Genomic DNA, 14,406 nt, shown 5'->3' on the forward strand with positions numbered 1-14,406 from the left:
TATAGAAAACATTATTCGAGTAACAAGTAGTGTTGTCTTGAATATTCATAATTCTGTTCTAATAACTCAATTTTTGTGTGATTCTTAGATAGACTCAATTATTAGAAGTTTAACTAGTGATGGGATTGATAGAAATATTTTTATTTTAAATTGACATGTGATAAATTAAAAATAAATCAAATGTATGAATTGAGTTGGACTATTAAAATATTAAATTAAAATTTAAAAAGTTGATTTGAATTATTAATAATTTAAAATAATTAAAAAATTATATATTATTGAAGTCAATTAAATTAAACTACTTTAAATTGTATAAATTATTTCAGTTAATAGACATGAGTGTCATGTCTTGAATTATAAATTTTAATTTTTTTAACTAAGTTTTAACTTTTTTTAATAGTTTGGATTTTTTTTTCTATAAAGTATTCAAAAATTTTATATATTTTAATTAAGTTTTGACAATTTATTTTTTCTATTAACTGACTATTATCTTGTTTAATATTAAAATAAAACTAATAAAAAAGTTAGTAAAATGAGAAAAGAAGATAACATGTCATCCAATTAATAAAAAAAATTAAATATTAAGTATTCAATTTTATAAGCATAAGATTTTTAAATACTTAATAAATAGAAAAATAAATAAAAATTCAATTAAAAACACCCAATTTATGAAATACTTAAAATTTAATTAAATCTATTTATTTTCAATCATTTAAATTTTTTATTTATACATTTTAACTCTGTTTAATGTCTAGTTGACAATGTCAAATGAAAAACATGATCCATTCGGCCCCATCTCTTGCTTTGTTTTCTAGGAATTTGTGCCCCCAATAGCACGCTGCAAATAAAATTAAAAGAAAAAGAAAAGAAATTTAGTCAAATAACACGTGTTTGAAAATGAAAGTTGACCGTTTATTTAATCAGGTTAGCTGATGCACTCTGTTTATAAATGAAAATGCAGTTTAATATTATTTATTATGACTAATAACCATCTCTTACACAATTATAAATGCAAGTGAGATATTAACACTATAAATTAAAACTTACTTTATTTCTAGTACAATATGCATTAACATTTTATAAATATAAATGCTTATAGTTTTATTTTATAGTATTTATTTATTGTTAATTTAATCATAATTTATAATACTTTATTATATTTAGTTATAGTTTGAGGCATTTAAATATTGACTAAATAATAAATAAAATTTAAGGGCTATGTGAGTTGGACTGAGTAAGATTGTACAAATTTATTATTACTTACTAAAGAAATATTTATTGGTTTACTTGAGTTTTTTTAATTCTTTTTATGCTAACCTCCATTCAACTTGGATTAGATTAATTGAACTAAATTTTAAAAAAATATTAAAATTATATTTTTAATAATTTTAAATAAAAATAATATAATTTTCACAAAAATTAATTCAAAATTTAATTTCCATACACAATATAATTTATACATAATATATATGATAGAAATCTTAAATCGACTAAATATAAGGCGATTTTAAAGTATATAAGTAAATGTAGACCTCACTTTATAAATCAATTATGTGAGTTGAGTTTGATTTAAAGTTAACTTCTTAATATGATATAAGAATCATTTTAGAATTTATTTTAGCGAGATTTTTTGTTTGTTGAACATATTATTACATTCATTATCGGACCGCTATTTGATATATCTCAACATAAAAGGGAAATCTCACTTTACAAGTCAATTTTGGAAATTAAGTTTAAAGTTCACTTCTTAACACGATATCAAATCTATGAATTTGAGTTTAACCTAGTGAAATTTGTTATTTGCTAGGTCTATTGTTTCACTCGTTATCGAATCACTCGTTAATATATAATCTCACGCATGAGATGTATATACTTCGATGTGAATGAGTCTCTGAAATTTTACATCAACTAAAAATAAGATCAATTCATAATATATAAATAAATGCAACTTCACCCTACAAATCGATTTTGTAAAATTGAATTAATTTCAACTTTACTTTTTAATAATATATTATTCAAATAAGCTTGGAATTGAATATCGAGTCATTTATATTAAACTTAAACTTACCACTCAATTTGTATACGATTAAGTTAATTTATATTAGGTCAAGTTAAATCCTATCAAAAATAAAATTTAAGTTGATTTAATTAAATTATATTAGGTCATATAGTGTAATATAATGACTTTGTTATTAAAATCCAATTATAAACTGAATTTATAATATTGAATTACACTAAAAATTTATTTTTTTAACTATATAATTACTTTAAAAAGTTTCAAATTAAATATTGAGTCATTTATATTAAACTCATCATTCAATCAATGTAAAAATGAAATGGTTTAAATTGGGTCAAAAATTGATTTCTATCATAAATAAAATTAAACTTAATTTAATTAAATTAGATTAGGTTATTTAAATCATATAATTCGACCTAACAAGTACTCTTGATAAAATTTAAGGTTTCATATACATATATATATATATATATATATATATATATATATATATATATATATATATAACCTGATTATTGTATTCTAAAATATAAAGAAAAAAACATTATATCAACAGATCTTTTCAATCATTATCACTTTTGTTTGTTGTAGTGTTGTTATCTTATTTAGATAATTTCTATATATGATGTATGGTATTGCTCTAATAAGTTTGCTTTTCATGTCGATTGTCTCAATCAATTTGAGTTGAGAAACAAATTATTTATGGTATTTTTAGAGAAAACTTTAGTAAATTATTTTAATTACTCAGAAAAGAAGAGTATTATATTCTTTATGCATGCATGCTTGCTTCTAATTAGAAAAATAATGGACGGTTACAGATTTATATAATTGGTCATGAGTGATGTAAGGAGATTAATATTTGTAAGCAAAGAATCAAATTGAGTATTGTAATAAAAAGACAACAGAAGATAGCAACAACCTTAAACAAATCCGACACTACTTTAATTAATTAATTGAAATAAAATATGACTGTCTCTCCTTAAAGGATATGGTTTTGGATTAACACGTATTTTAAAATCCTGATTAGTCTATAGTTGAATTTTTATTTATGTCTATTTTATATATGGATTAAATATTAGAACTATGGATACAAAAGATGCATTCTCATATCACCATTTTTCCTTTTAATCATTTCATGACTAGCTTTGGATATGAATAAAATAATTCATATTTATAAACTCATTATTTAGAAATATATTTCTAATTCTCAAAAATTATAAAAAGTTACATTTTGTTTTAAAATTAAAATACAAAATATTTTATGCTTATACTATACGAGAGTTATGTAAAACATTATTTTTAACAAATATTACGCAAAAATTATATTATAGTTCAATATAAAATTTTGTTTTATCAAATGAAAAGCATTACAAATGTGGTTTATTAAAAAAATGATATTTTAAATAATTTTCATAATATTTTATAATTTAAGAATAAAACATAATTTTTTATAATAATTTAGAGAAAAAACATTTAGGGTATGTTCTTTTGAACAGATTCTCCTGTTCATGGAGATTGGCAAGGATGGATGAAGAAAATTGTTTTGTTCGCTTTTAAAGATTTGTGAGGATTGAAATGAGAGGATTTGCGTGGATTGTTGTTTTATTTCATCCCTGGTGCAGTGAGAAGATTTGGAAAGAATGATGGATATTTTCATTTTTAACCTTTATAATTAACTTTCATAATTTTATAATAATAATAATATAAATAATAATAATAATAGTAATAATATAAATATTAAACTTAACTTTAAAATATTTATTAATTATTTTATCATTTTTAAAATATATTATTTCATTTTTAAAATGTATTATTTTAATTATTTATTAATTTTTTATCATTTTATATTATTTTAATAACTAGGGGTATTTTAGTAATCTTTAATTTATATCCATTAAACTAATTTTTTAAATCTATCACATCAATCAAATCTTACATTAATTCTCACAAACTTTACCCTCAAATCCATTCTCAATTACCCACAAATCCACTCAAAAAAACAACAAAAAAAAATTACCCTCAAATCTATTCAAATCCACTCAAATCATCTCCCCCAAATCATCTCCTCCAAATCCTACCAAAATAACAAAGCATTAATTATCTCTTCATTTATTGATTTGATTCTCTTTTGTTTCTCTTCCAATCTTCTCTCCCATTTTCATGTGAGAGCATGAACAATACTATATTGATTCCTAAATATAAGATTTTAAAAAATGTGTTCACCTCTTTTTGAATTATTTCTGTTTATTATTTTATCAAGATATTTTTAATTGTTTTGTAATAAGTATATTATACACCAGTACAATAAATTAATTTATTCTTCCATGAGGATAAAGAAATTATTGATGCAAGCTAATTTGTAACTGTTCTAGCAAAATTATAAGGGTAGAGAATTTGTGAAGTAAGAAGAATAAGATTAGAGTTTCTTTCACCAGATGGACCTCAAGCCCAATTTCTAAAACCCAAATACATCAGACTTTTCATGCTGGAAAATAGTGACAGGTAGATTTCAAGTTATTTTAAGATGAATTTCGAGAAACATACATAAATTGATAGTAATTTTAATGTCAATCACTGAAGCAACCCAGAATAATCATATCTGCATTAGCTAGATTAAGTTCAATTATGTGCTACAGCTAAGTTATAAATCCAAATTGGAAGAACATTTTCTAAGAAATTTAATCAATTATAATACCAGGAGGAAGGTACACATTTGATTCTTGATGCGAATATGCAGTAAGTTTCACCGTAAAACAATAAGTAAGGTTGTATCTTCTATTTGCTTCTGTAAATCCCCCACAGAGAACTTGTTCTGCCTAATTCTCTATGTCTTTGTCTCCATCTGAGGTACATGGAGCTGCAAGTAATTGGTGCATGACTTCAGATTCTATCTGTAAGGCTACATGTCATCACATTCACCACTCTATCTGCAAGTGCATCAAAATTAAAAGGTTTGAAAACAACCGTTTCATCAACCAGTTTATACAAATCTTGCAACCAATGGTTTTGGATCTCAGTTGATGCATATTCCAAGTTCACATCATTCCTTTGTTGAACTTGAGGTTCATTCTCTTCAGCTGGAAGATTCAAATCTAAATGCAAATTTGGTGTTGTGTGTACTCTTTTAGCCTTGTTTGAGATTAAGTGCTGATCTTGAAACTCATTGTGGCTAATGAAATTTCGTTTATTTGCTAAAACTGGATTGGGAATGTTATCTATTGAACCATCACAAACACTAACACTTTGGCTTTTGATCTCTCCACTCACATGTTCAACTGTTATTTTTATAGCCCTCCCTTTTACCTTTGCTATTCTCTCGGAAGAGTTGGACGGTTCCATTGCTTGGTGACCAGTGAAAGAAGTCACAAATATTGCATTGTTTACACCCACTTCTCTTCCACGTGAGTCAGTAAGCTTTCCTGTTTTCATGGCTTGAGACAAACCATTTTGAACTAACACATCAGCCTCGTCTGCATTTTCGAGAAAGACCACAGAGAAGGGGTTCTTGAAATATTCACCTACAATTAAATCAAGAGTAGTCTTTCCTCTGAATTTCACATTGCATCCTTTCATTTCTTTAGAACCTAGATCCACAAAAATATATCTATCCCGGCTTCCATACAAGAACTCAGCTAGAGTAACAGCAATTTTCTTTTTACCATTCCTATCTGGTCCAACAAAATTCATCCACACGTCACCCCTATGATTTGCACCAACCTTTTTTGTATGGCTGCCAGCTATTGTTTTGCTGATGACACTAATGGCTTCATCTTGCCAGCTAACCTCCTTAGTAAGGACATCGTAAAGAATTTTTGGATTCCTTGGATCAACCTGTCTACAAAAGTCAAAACTTAAGGTTGGTGACTGGGATGGAGGCTTCAAGATATTTCCACCAGCAACATTAACTTCTGAAGAACATAAACTTGACATTTCCTTTGGAGGTTCAATTGTAAATTGACTGGAAGGTTTGCTAGATTTATTACTGGAAGGAGAGGAGCACATTCCTAATCCCAAATCACAAACAATGGAAGTGTACATGTTGCATGATCCTAGATCACTTGAATCCAAACATTCCACTTTCTGGAACTTCGGTGAAAATTTTGGAGTATACTTCTCATGCCCTGCATTGAAATCCAAAGGAAAAAAACTGCGTGATTGTGATGTGGAAATCGTTTGCTTACCAACAAGCACTTCTCAGTTGATATTGATGTACTTACTTGATGATGTGAGTGTAAGTCTGTTGCTGGTGTTGTTAGCATCTTTTTCTTTATTGTCACAATATTGGAACGCCATAACTGTTGGACTGTTATTAGCATCAGGGAATATTTTATGCAGATTCTGCGACCTCTTGTTCAAGTTCTTATGCGTAGCAGATTCACTACTATTCCACACGACACCATCATCTTCTATCTGCACTGAATGGAAGAAAAGTGGTTTAACTCTCCATGCAAATAAGGCAATCTCTGGTCAATTAACAGATAATCCGAAGGATGTTATGTGAGACATGAAGGTCAATTAATGATAAGCTATTACTAACTATTAAAACAAGGAGGAGCAAAATTAAGATGGTATTGTAGCTCATTCAAGTCCTTTAAAATCATGAATTACAATGAGAGTAGGTCAATTTAATTCCTCAATTGAACTAGCCATTAACTTTAGTTTCCTATTATTTTCAGTTTTGGGTTCGAAAACTACTCCTCTCAATAATTTGAACCAGAATGTATGCAAGTACTACACACCTTAAGATTTAATCCTTTTGCTGATCCTAATTCTGAAATGTGCAATCGTGGAGGTAAGTTAGGCAAGCAAAGATCAACAGTTGAAGCAGCGAGAGTACTGGGTTCACACCTTTCACCATATTGATGGCAAACACAGTAAAATTAAGGAATTAATCAAACCAGGAAATAAAAGAAAAGAAAAAAAAAAGGAACAGCAAATGGCACAAATGAATCCATTTAGCATTGTTCCTGTAAATAACTCAGAATAGTCCCACAAAAAACAATTAGTTTAGAGAAAATTTCCTATCGTGTAAAACTAGTTACTTTGTCATAGAAGCAGAATTCTAATTGTTGAGGATGTGATCATGGTGATGCTACTAAACTGGTGTTATTTTATTTTTTTCAAATTTTACTGAAATGAGTATTTTTTATTTTTTTAAAAGTTATCTACAGGATAAGTTGTGATTACATGACATGATTTTATTTGAAAAAAAAAGTCATGTCTAACTACATTTTCTTTTACTTCAAATGAAATCGTGTTCGAACTAAATGATTTTCATAATTTTGCAAAATCGTGTTGCATAAACACAACTTCAGTTTAATTAAGATTGAAACTAAAGTTGTCGATGCTAGCCACGAGTTCACTGTTATGTTTTTCTCTGTCCTTCCGTGTTCTTAAAGTTATGAGAGTAGTATAATTTTTTCCAATTTTACTGAAATATAATTTAAAAATTACCTTTATGGAAAAGTGCTATTTCCATAATACAATTTCATTATAAAAGAACCATAATACCAAAATACAACTTTCTTTAATTTCAATTCAAACCTTGTCTAATAAGTTTAACAAAATTACGTTATATAAACACGGTTTCAATTTAATTAAAATTGAAGCTAAAGTCGTGGCTAAGTTGTGGGTGTTGGCCAAGACTTTATTGTTGGGTTATTTTTAGTTCTTCCTGTGCGAAAAAGTTATGAAGATGGTATAATTTTTTTTCTCGAATTTCATAAAAATGGGTATTTATTTAAAAAATTATCCATAACCTATTGGTAGTTTTTTTTAGGGAGAAAAATGAAACAAACAAATGTCACACCAATACAATATAATAATACCGAAAGGTTGAAAGTTAGGTGAATCGAATCAACTATCTTTCAGCATAGTTCGATTTAACAAGAATTAATCAATTTAAAGTTAAAATTCAGCTCAAGTTTGATATGAATTTTATTTTAAACTCAAATTTAATTTGATTCATGATCATGAATAATTCAGTTTAGCTTATTAACTTATACGAACATAAAATTATATATATATATATATATATATATATATATATATATATATATATATATATATATTATAATTTTGAATATAATATACCATACAAATGTAATTACAAACTAAAATAAAATTTGTCGATAAACTTAAATTTATTGACAAAAAACTTTCATTAAAATGAATTTGTTAGTAAAAATGTCGATTATATATGTTGGGAAATTAAAATTTGAATGAATAATAGATACTACTATCAAGATTGTATTTATCAGTTTGTTTTATCAATGAATTATGTTGATAAATTGAACGACAAATTTCTTGTCCAATATCAGATTTTTTATATATTAGAGAGATTTAGAGATATGAGTAAGACAAAGAAAATAAGAAGATGAGGAAGATGAAATTACGAAGACGCAATTACAACAATGAAGGCACGATGATGATGATGGTTCAATGTAACGGTGACATTTAGGTGAGAGGGCGGTGGTTTTCTTAGATAGAGGAGATTGAGGAAAAAGAAGAAGAAAGAGAGAAAGAGGAGAAGAAGAATGAGGAAGACGAGTCAAAGGTGACGACAATTTACACAACAGTAATGACAAATAGTGAAAATCAAAACCTATTATATTTACAGATAAATTTTATTAATAAATATTTACTTATAAATTTATTCAAAATACATAATTTTCTTATCAAAAGTATTACCATAATAATACTCATAAAAAGTTAGTTGTAAAATTAAATTAAATACAATAAAATTAAATCAAATTATTAATATGAATCTTTTATATATATAATATTTATACAAGTTCTTTATATTTTTTTTCCCCCACTTATAATATATCGTTTACTACCAAGTCAAAATAGCACATTTTCAAAATAGCTTTGCATCTAAATTAACCCGTACGTCTATCCATTGCAGTTATTAGTTAAAAGTAAAGAGTGGAGTATTAATTATAATTCTGATCTCTGTGTATTTTAATTTATGAGAGATTTTTTTGAATAATACTTATGTGTGATTTTGATATGTTTAAATTTAATTGCTTAGATTTAGTCTTTATGGTTTCTAAGTTGTTTAAATTAAATTTAGCGCCTCAAAAATTCATTCAGTATAACATAAATACAGAGCTGTATCAACAAAAATGAAAAACACAGAAGATGGCGAATTGGTGATATATGCCGTACCTGCGAGTGTGATATGATTGAGCAGAAAACGAAGAGCGAAGAGAGAAAATTGGCAAAAGCTGCAAGTCCCAATCTTTCTCTATAGAAGGAAACCTTCCAACGAATTTGATAAAGCTTTCATAATTTGTGGCAGCAGCAATGAGCCATAATCTTCCATAACTAACTTCCAACAACTTTCCTAGCCCTACAACCACATACCTAACTGCCTCACTCTCACCCCAACCATTTTTCTCATTCACCAAATCCTCCAAATCTCCCACATCCACCACTATACCCTTCCCCACGCGCTGCTCCACCATATCACCAATCTCTTCAAACCTCCAACGCACACCCTCTTCCCCGCAGCTCCCACTAACAAACTCCATAACCTCTCTTCCAATGCGCTTCACGCGCAAACTGCACAACTCCCGTAAAACGCCGCCGTTTTGCCTCTCCACTGCATCCGCGAAGCTCCACAGCGCATCCCGTGCACATGCACCCAGAAGCAAGGGATTTCTGCCCTCATAAACAACGTTTTCGACAAGAGGATTGAGAAAGGAAGAAACATGATAGAATGAACAGTAGAATTGCATGCTTGGTGAATAAAGTGCGACACCAATGTGTTGCTAAATTTTGTGAAACTTTTATCATCTATACACCAATTTGTAATTATTTACAAACTTATACTTTTCGTTCTTTAAATTGTTACTGATTTACATTTTCAAATATCAAAATCACAACCTTTCTTTCTAAATTAGACTCTTGTTTTCAATTATTTATTTGTATAAAATGTTTGTATTTTAGTCTTTATATTTTAAAATATAACATTTTTAAATCTCGGAACATAGTTTGAATTCGGACTTAAAAGCTATCATACTTTAAAGTCATATTTACTAAATATAACTTTAATATAAAAATATTAAATTAAACAAAGTTATATAAACTAAATGTAGTTTTTATACTATGAAAAATAAAAAAGTTGAAATTTTACTCGCATGACAAAGCTTCTTAACACAAAATCGTTTTTTACAATTACGACTTACTCAATTTTATAATTTTATTTATCACTTATCTATAGAAATTACACAAAAATAGTATATTTTCCGTTTAGGAAGGAATGTATTTAGAATTTTTCAAGTTTAATTCACAATTAAAACATTAGTTCTATAACTATATGAGTAGAATTCGCGTTCGTCTTTTAAACAATCACACTATACTTTTAATTCGTTTTAATAGACAAATATTTGTTTGAAATTTGCTATAGTTCTCGTAATTTCAAGAGTTAAAAGACTATTAATGAATCTAGTTCAGATACTTAAACATGTATGTAAATTGTTATTATTTTTTTTATATTAGTATTCATTTTTTAGGAAACTGTTAAAATTTAAAGTAGATTAATAAGTACGCTTTAAAGTATGAAAATTATACGAAATTAAGTGAATAATGGAAGCTACAAAGCATAAGGTAATAATTAATTATTAATCTTCAACAAACCGTATACCTGCCTCTCTTCCGGGATAGCACCTCCACGATCCTCCGATGATCATCGTTGTCCTCGCCGGAGAAAGGGAAGGGGAAGCTCCGGCGAAGGGGAAGTTGTTGGTGCATGAGGCTAGTAAGAGGACGATGGATAGCGAGTTTGATCTCAGAGCTCCGAAAACCCGCTTCAGCGAAGACGCGACTCACGACGGGGTCGTCGAGGATGGACAGGATCAGGTGCCGAAGATCCACCTTAACGCAACAAGGCTGCTGGAGGTGGAAGTTCTCCGGCTTGCGACGCTGCTCAGCTTGCGACCGCTTGATGGCGGCCATGAGCGAGTTCGACACAGGAGGATCATCGCCGACGCAAGAATCTGACGGCACACGGTCGAGTGACACGCTGAGGGAGAGTTCGAGGGCTCTGTATTGGAGGCGCGTCCAGTAGACGGCGCTTCGGGCGCGTGTGCATGCGTCGCGTAGGGTAGAGGATGGCTGGGAAAGCATAGCAGAGACGGCGTGCAGTGAAGTAGTCTGGGCGTGACCGCGCCGCCGAGCCACCGATACGGCGTCGTGGAGCGCCTTTGCGGCCTCCACCGTCAGGCATTGTATCGCAATAGCCACCGGCGTAGGCATCGCCGACGTTCATAAAGTGAAAAAAAAAATATAAATAATAACGGAAAATTGTCTTACGGAACTTCCAAAACAAAAATTAAAAGTAAAAGAAAACGAAGTTTAGCATTGGAGTTGTGGAATTTATTTGTTGTTTGTGAGTGAATGCTGTCGTAAACTTTAAACTACATTACATTGCATGTGTGAGATATATAAAGAGGATGTTAACAGTTAGAAAAGTAAAATTATATGTATTTCGAAAATGCAAAAATTCCTGTTCTTAATAATAAGTAATTTGAAGGATTAATTAAAAGTAGTTTTGAGTGTAAAAGTGGGATATGTTAGACCAGTTTGGGAATAGAAGGAAATGCTTTTTAGGGGGAAGAGGCCAAAATAGAAATGAAAGGATATATGTTAGAGCCTAAAAGGGAGCACACAGTATACTAAGAGATGTAAAGGAGAAAAGAATTTATAAAAATCAAAATGAAATTAGTAATTAAATATAAATTGAGTGTTTTAAGATTTGGAAAAACTTTTTTTAACACCACTTTTTTAACAACTTTTTTACAACGCATACGTGGCAGTTTGTAATTGGTCTGTTTTAAATATTTTTTAAACATAAATTCAAATAGAACAATCGTTATAAAAAAATTGTCAAAAAAATGTTTTCCTTAAGATTTATTTTAGTATAATATTTGCGTTAATTTATTTATTTTTGTGAGTATTTGATGGTTGCTTTTGTGATGGAGAAAGAAAGGGAGATGCTAGCTCCACTTGCTTTTTGGTGCATGACCCACTTTCCACATTGACTCTCACTCTACTCACGTTTCGTTCTCTTATTTGTTCCTCTTTCTTCTCTTGTCTTTTCATTTATTTCACACTGTTTCATCATAAATTATGTGAAGTTTAAACCATTCTGCATTCAAGCTTCAATAAAAGTGTGATAAACATCTTTTCAAAAAAAAAATATCTTAGCTTTAATTGCTTATAAATGTCAACAAAACTGTTAATAAAAGTAGCAAAAGATTCTTATCTTTTGGTTCCAAGAGATGTTAGTTGACCAGCTGTTTCGAATAGAATAATGTTTGTGCAAATATTTCCAATCGCACATTTTCTTCAATTGAGTACCAGAAAATCCTATTATAATTAGTACGGCAATAGTATATATAATATTAAAGAGTATTTTTTTTACGTCATTCTATTTTTTTTTCTGTTTATTTATATTTCAAATATTAATGATTAATTTCGTAAAATAACGAAATCGTGAAACAAAATTATATATATAAAAAAAATATAGAAAAAAAAATATTTATAATTAAGTAATTTTTTGTCCATTGTTTTAGTATTAGAGTCTGTCTAAAATATTAATCATTATAATTATAAAACAAGCACAAGCTACTACTAATAAAATATATTTTTTCTATTGATATCATCTTAATTAGTAACATTGAAAATTATATATGCAATATTTAATTCTATACATAAACAATAATAACGTTAATTGTCTATACTAATAATGTTTACAAGACATTCATATAATTGTCTATATAATCTAAAATTACATAACACACAACTATTTAAAACAAAAGAGAAAACAAAAATAAAAAGTTTTTTTAGACACTCCTTCAGTGAAATAAATTTTACTAAACGAAACTTGGTCATTATGAGTCATTTTTCTTGATTTTTATTCCGTTAAGAGAGACAAACTTATTTCTCTCAACTGAACGAAATTTTTTATAATTTTTCGACTTCTATGGTACGTTTAATCCATTTAACAAATTATACAGAAATAAAAAAAAAATAGTAAAGTTAAAAAAATGTAACCAAAATGAATAATCTCATCACCAATACCATAATGTATAACACTTTAACTTTCTGCTTAAAAACAAACAGCTTAGTTAAATCATAATATCAACACAACTTTTAAATGATTTAATGTTAAATACTGTGTAATGAGGAAACTGGATGCATTCGGATGATCGGTCACACCGGTGGTGTGATCGCGTATATGAAGAAATGAGTCAAACATCCGTAAGTACTAGCTGATATAGAGGATCGGGTGCACCGGCAGTGTGATCGGGAGGACCAGTGATGGGATCGAGTTGGGTAATAACATAAAAGGATGAGTAGCACTAGGACTGAAAGGACCAGGTGGATCGAGTGCGCCGGTAGAATGATCGGGAAGGTCGACGATGTGTTCGGGGCATAACGTATGGAGTTGGCATAGTGATAATATACTGAGATGCAAAGATAGGAGCGAAAGTCTCGGCGAGATATTAGGGCATGTAACCAACAGGTTCGCTGAAGAGTGGGAGGTGGTTACCAGCAGTTACGCTGATGAGCGAAATTCAGGGGATGGTGGGCCACTACACACAGGCGGTTGCAGCCCATATCCAAACTCACATGCCTATAAATAGGAGGGTAAGATGTCAGGTAAAGGGTTGGATTTTTACTGAGTGTTACTTTATTTGTGCTGTTGCCCTGCTAACTTGAGCGTCGGAGTGCTAACCTGCAGGTGGCAGCCGTTCGGTAAGAGAAGTAAAGATCCATAAACATCATCAGATCAAAAGAGTGTACGTCGCCATCGTTTCAAGAAGGTCGCGACTTAGTCTCAGGCTTTCCATCCGAAACATTTTGGCGCCCACCGTGGGGCCCGAGATCATTTCATTGACCTGTAAACGACCACGATGGCAGGAGAAGTGCCTTTGCAGATGTTGCAGGATTTACAGCAGCAAATTCAGGAGATGAGAGCAGAAATTGCAACACTGAGGGCGGAGCAGGCAAACAGGGTAGAAGGTCATTCAGACCATTCTGTTAATGTAGAAACCATTCATTCAGATATTGGGGAACAACAGCCTACCCAAGGCGAAAGGAGACGAGAGAATCGCAATCCCACTCCTAATGCAGGAGTTGGAGGAGTCAACGGCCAAGGAGCGGGTAGGGGTGAAGGAAGACCGGGAAGTAGGGTCGGAAGCAGAGGTGGAGGACGAGGGGGAGGTAGAGGCAATGGCCGAGGCGAATTCCCTCGGTGGGAAGAGAGGCAGCGAACTGAAAGATCAAACCCTATACGAGGCAACCAGGCTGAAGGGTTACACCCTTTCACGCCAAGGGTAATGCAGGCGATCATACCAGAGAATAAAGTGCTGCCATTG

At 30.1% G+C, this 14,406-nt stretch overlaps 1 protein-coding gene across 1 annotated transcript; it reads right to left on the bottom strand.

Moving 5' to 3' along the window:
* Nucleotides 1-4,607: 4,607 nt before the first annotated feature.
* On the bottom strand, nucleotides 4,608-11,410 carry LOC106764383 (protein SMAX1-LIKE 8). Its single transcript, XM_014648672.2, has 5 exons — nucleotides 10,668-11,410; nucleotides 9,188-9,682; nucleotides 6,757-6,865; nucleotides 6,235-6,427; nucleotides 4,608-6,138 (listed from the first exon to the last, which is right to left on the bottom strand). Exons 1-5 carry the CDS (start codon nucleotides 11,276-11,278, stop codon nucleotides 4,898-4,900), a joined length of 2,649 nt encoding a protein of 882 aa, XP_014504158.1. The 5' UTR covers nucleotides 11,279-11,410; the 3' UTR covers nucleotides 4,608-4,897.
* Between the last annotated feature and the right edge of the window lie 2,996 nt (nucleotides 11,411-14,406).

This window comes from Vigna radiata, chromosome 6 (genome assembly GCF_000741045.1).
Source record: "Vigna radiata var. radiata cultivar VC1973A chromosome 6, Vradiata_ver6, whole genome shotgun sequence".
In the NCBI taxonomy this organism is placed as follows: Eukaryota; Viridiplantae; Streptophyta; class Magnoliopsida; order Fabales; family Fabaceae; genus Vigna; species Vigna radiata.

Coding starts and splice junctions, on each gene's coding strand:
- LOC106764383 (XM_014648672.2), bottom strand. CDS start 11,278: ATGCCTACGCCGGTGGCTATTGCGATACAATGCCTGACGGTGGAGGCC. Junction 9,683..10,667: donor CTATCCCGGAAGAGAGGCAG/GTATACGGTTTG, acceptor TTATGAGGGCAG/AAATCCCTTGCTTCTGGGTG. Junction 6,866..9,187: donor CAATCATATCACACTCGCAG/GTACGGCATATA, acceptor ATATGGTGAAAG/GTGTGAACCCAGTACTCTCG.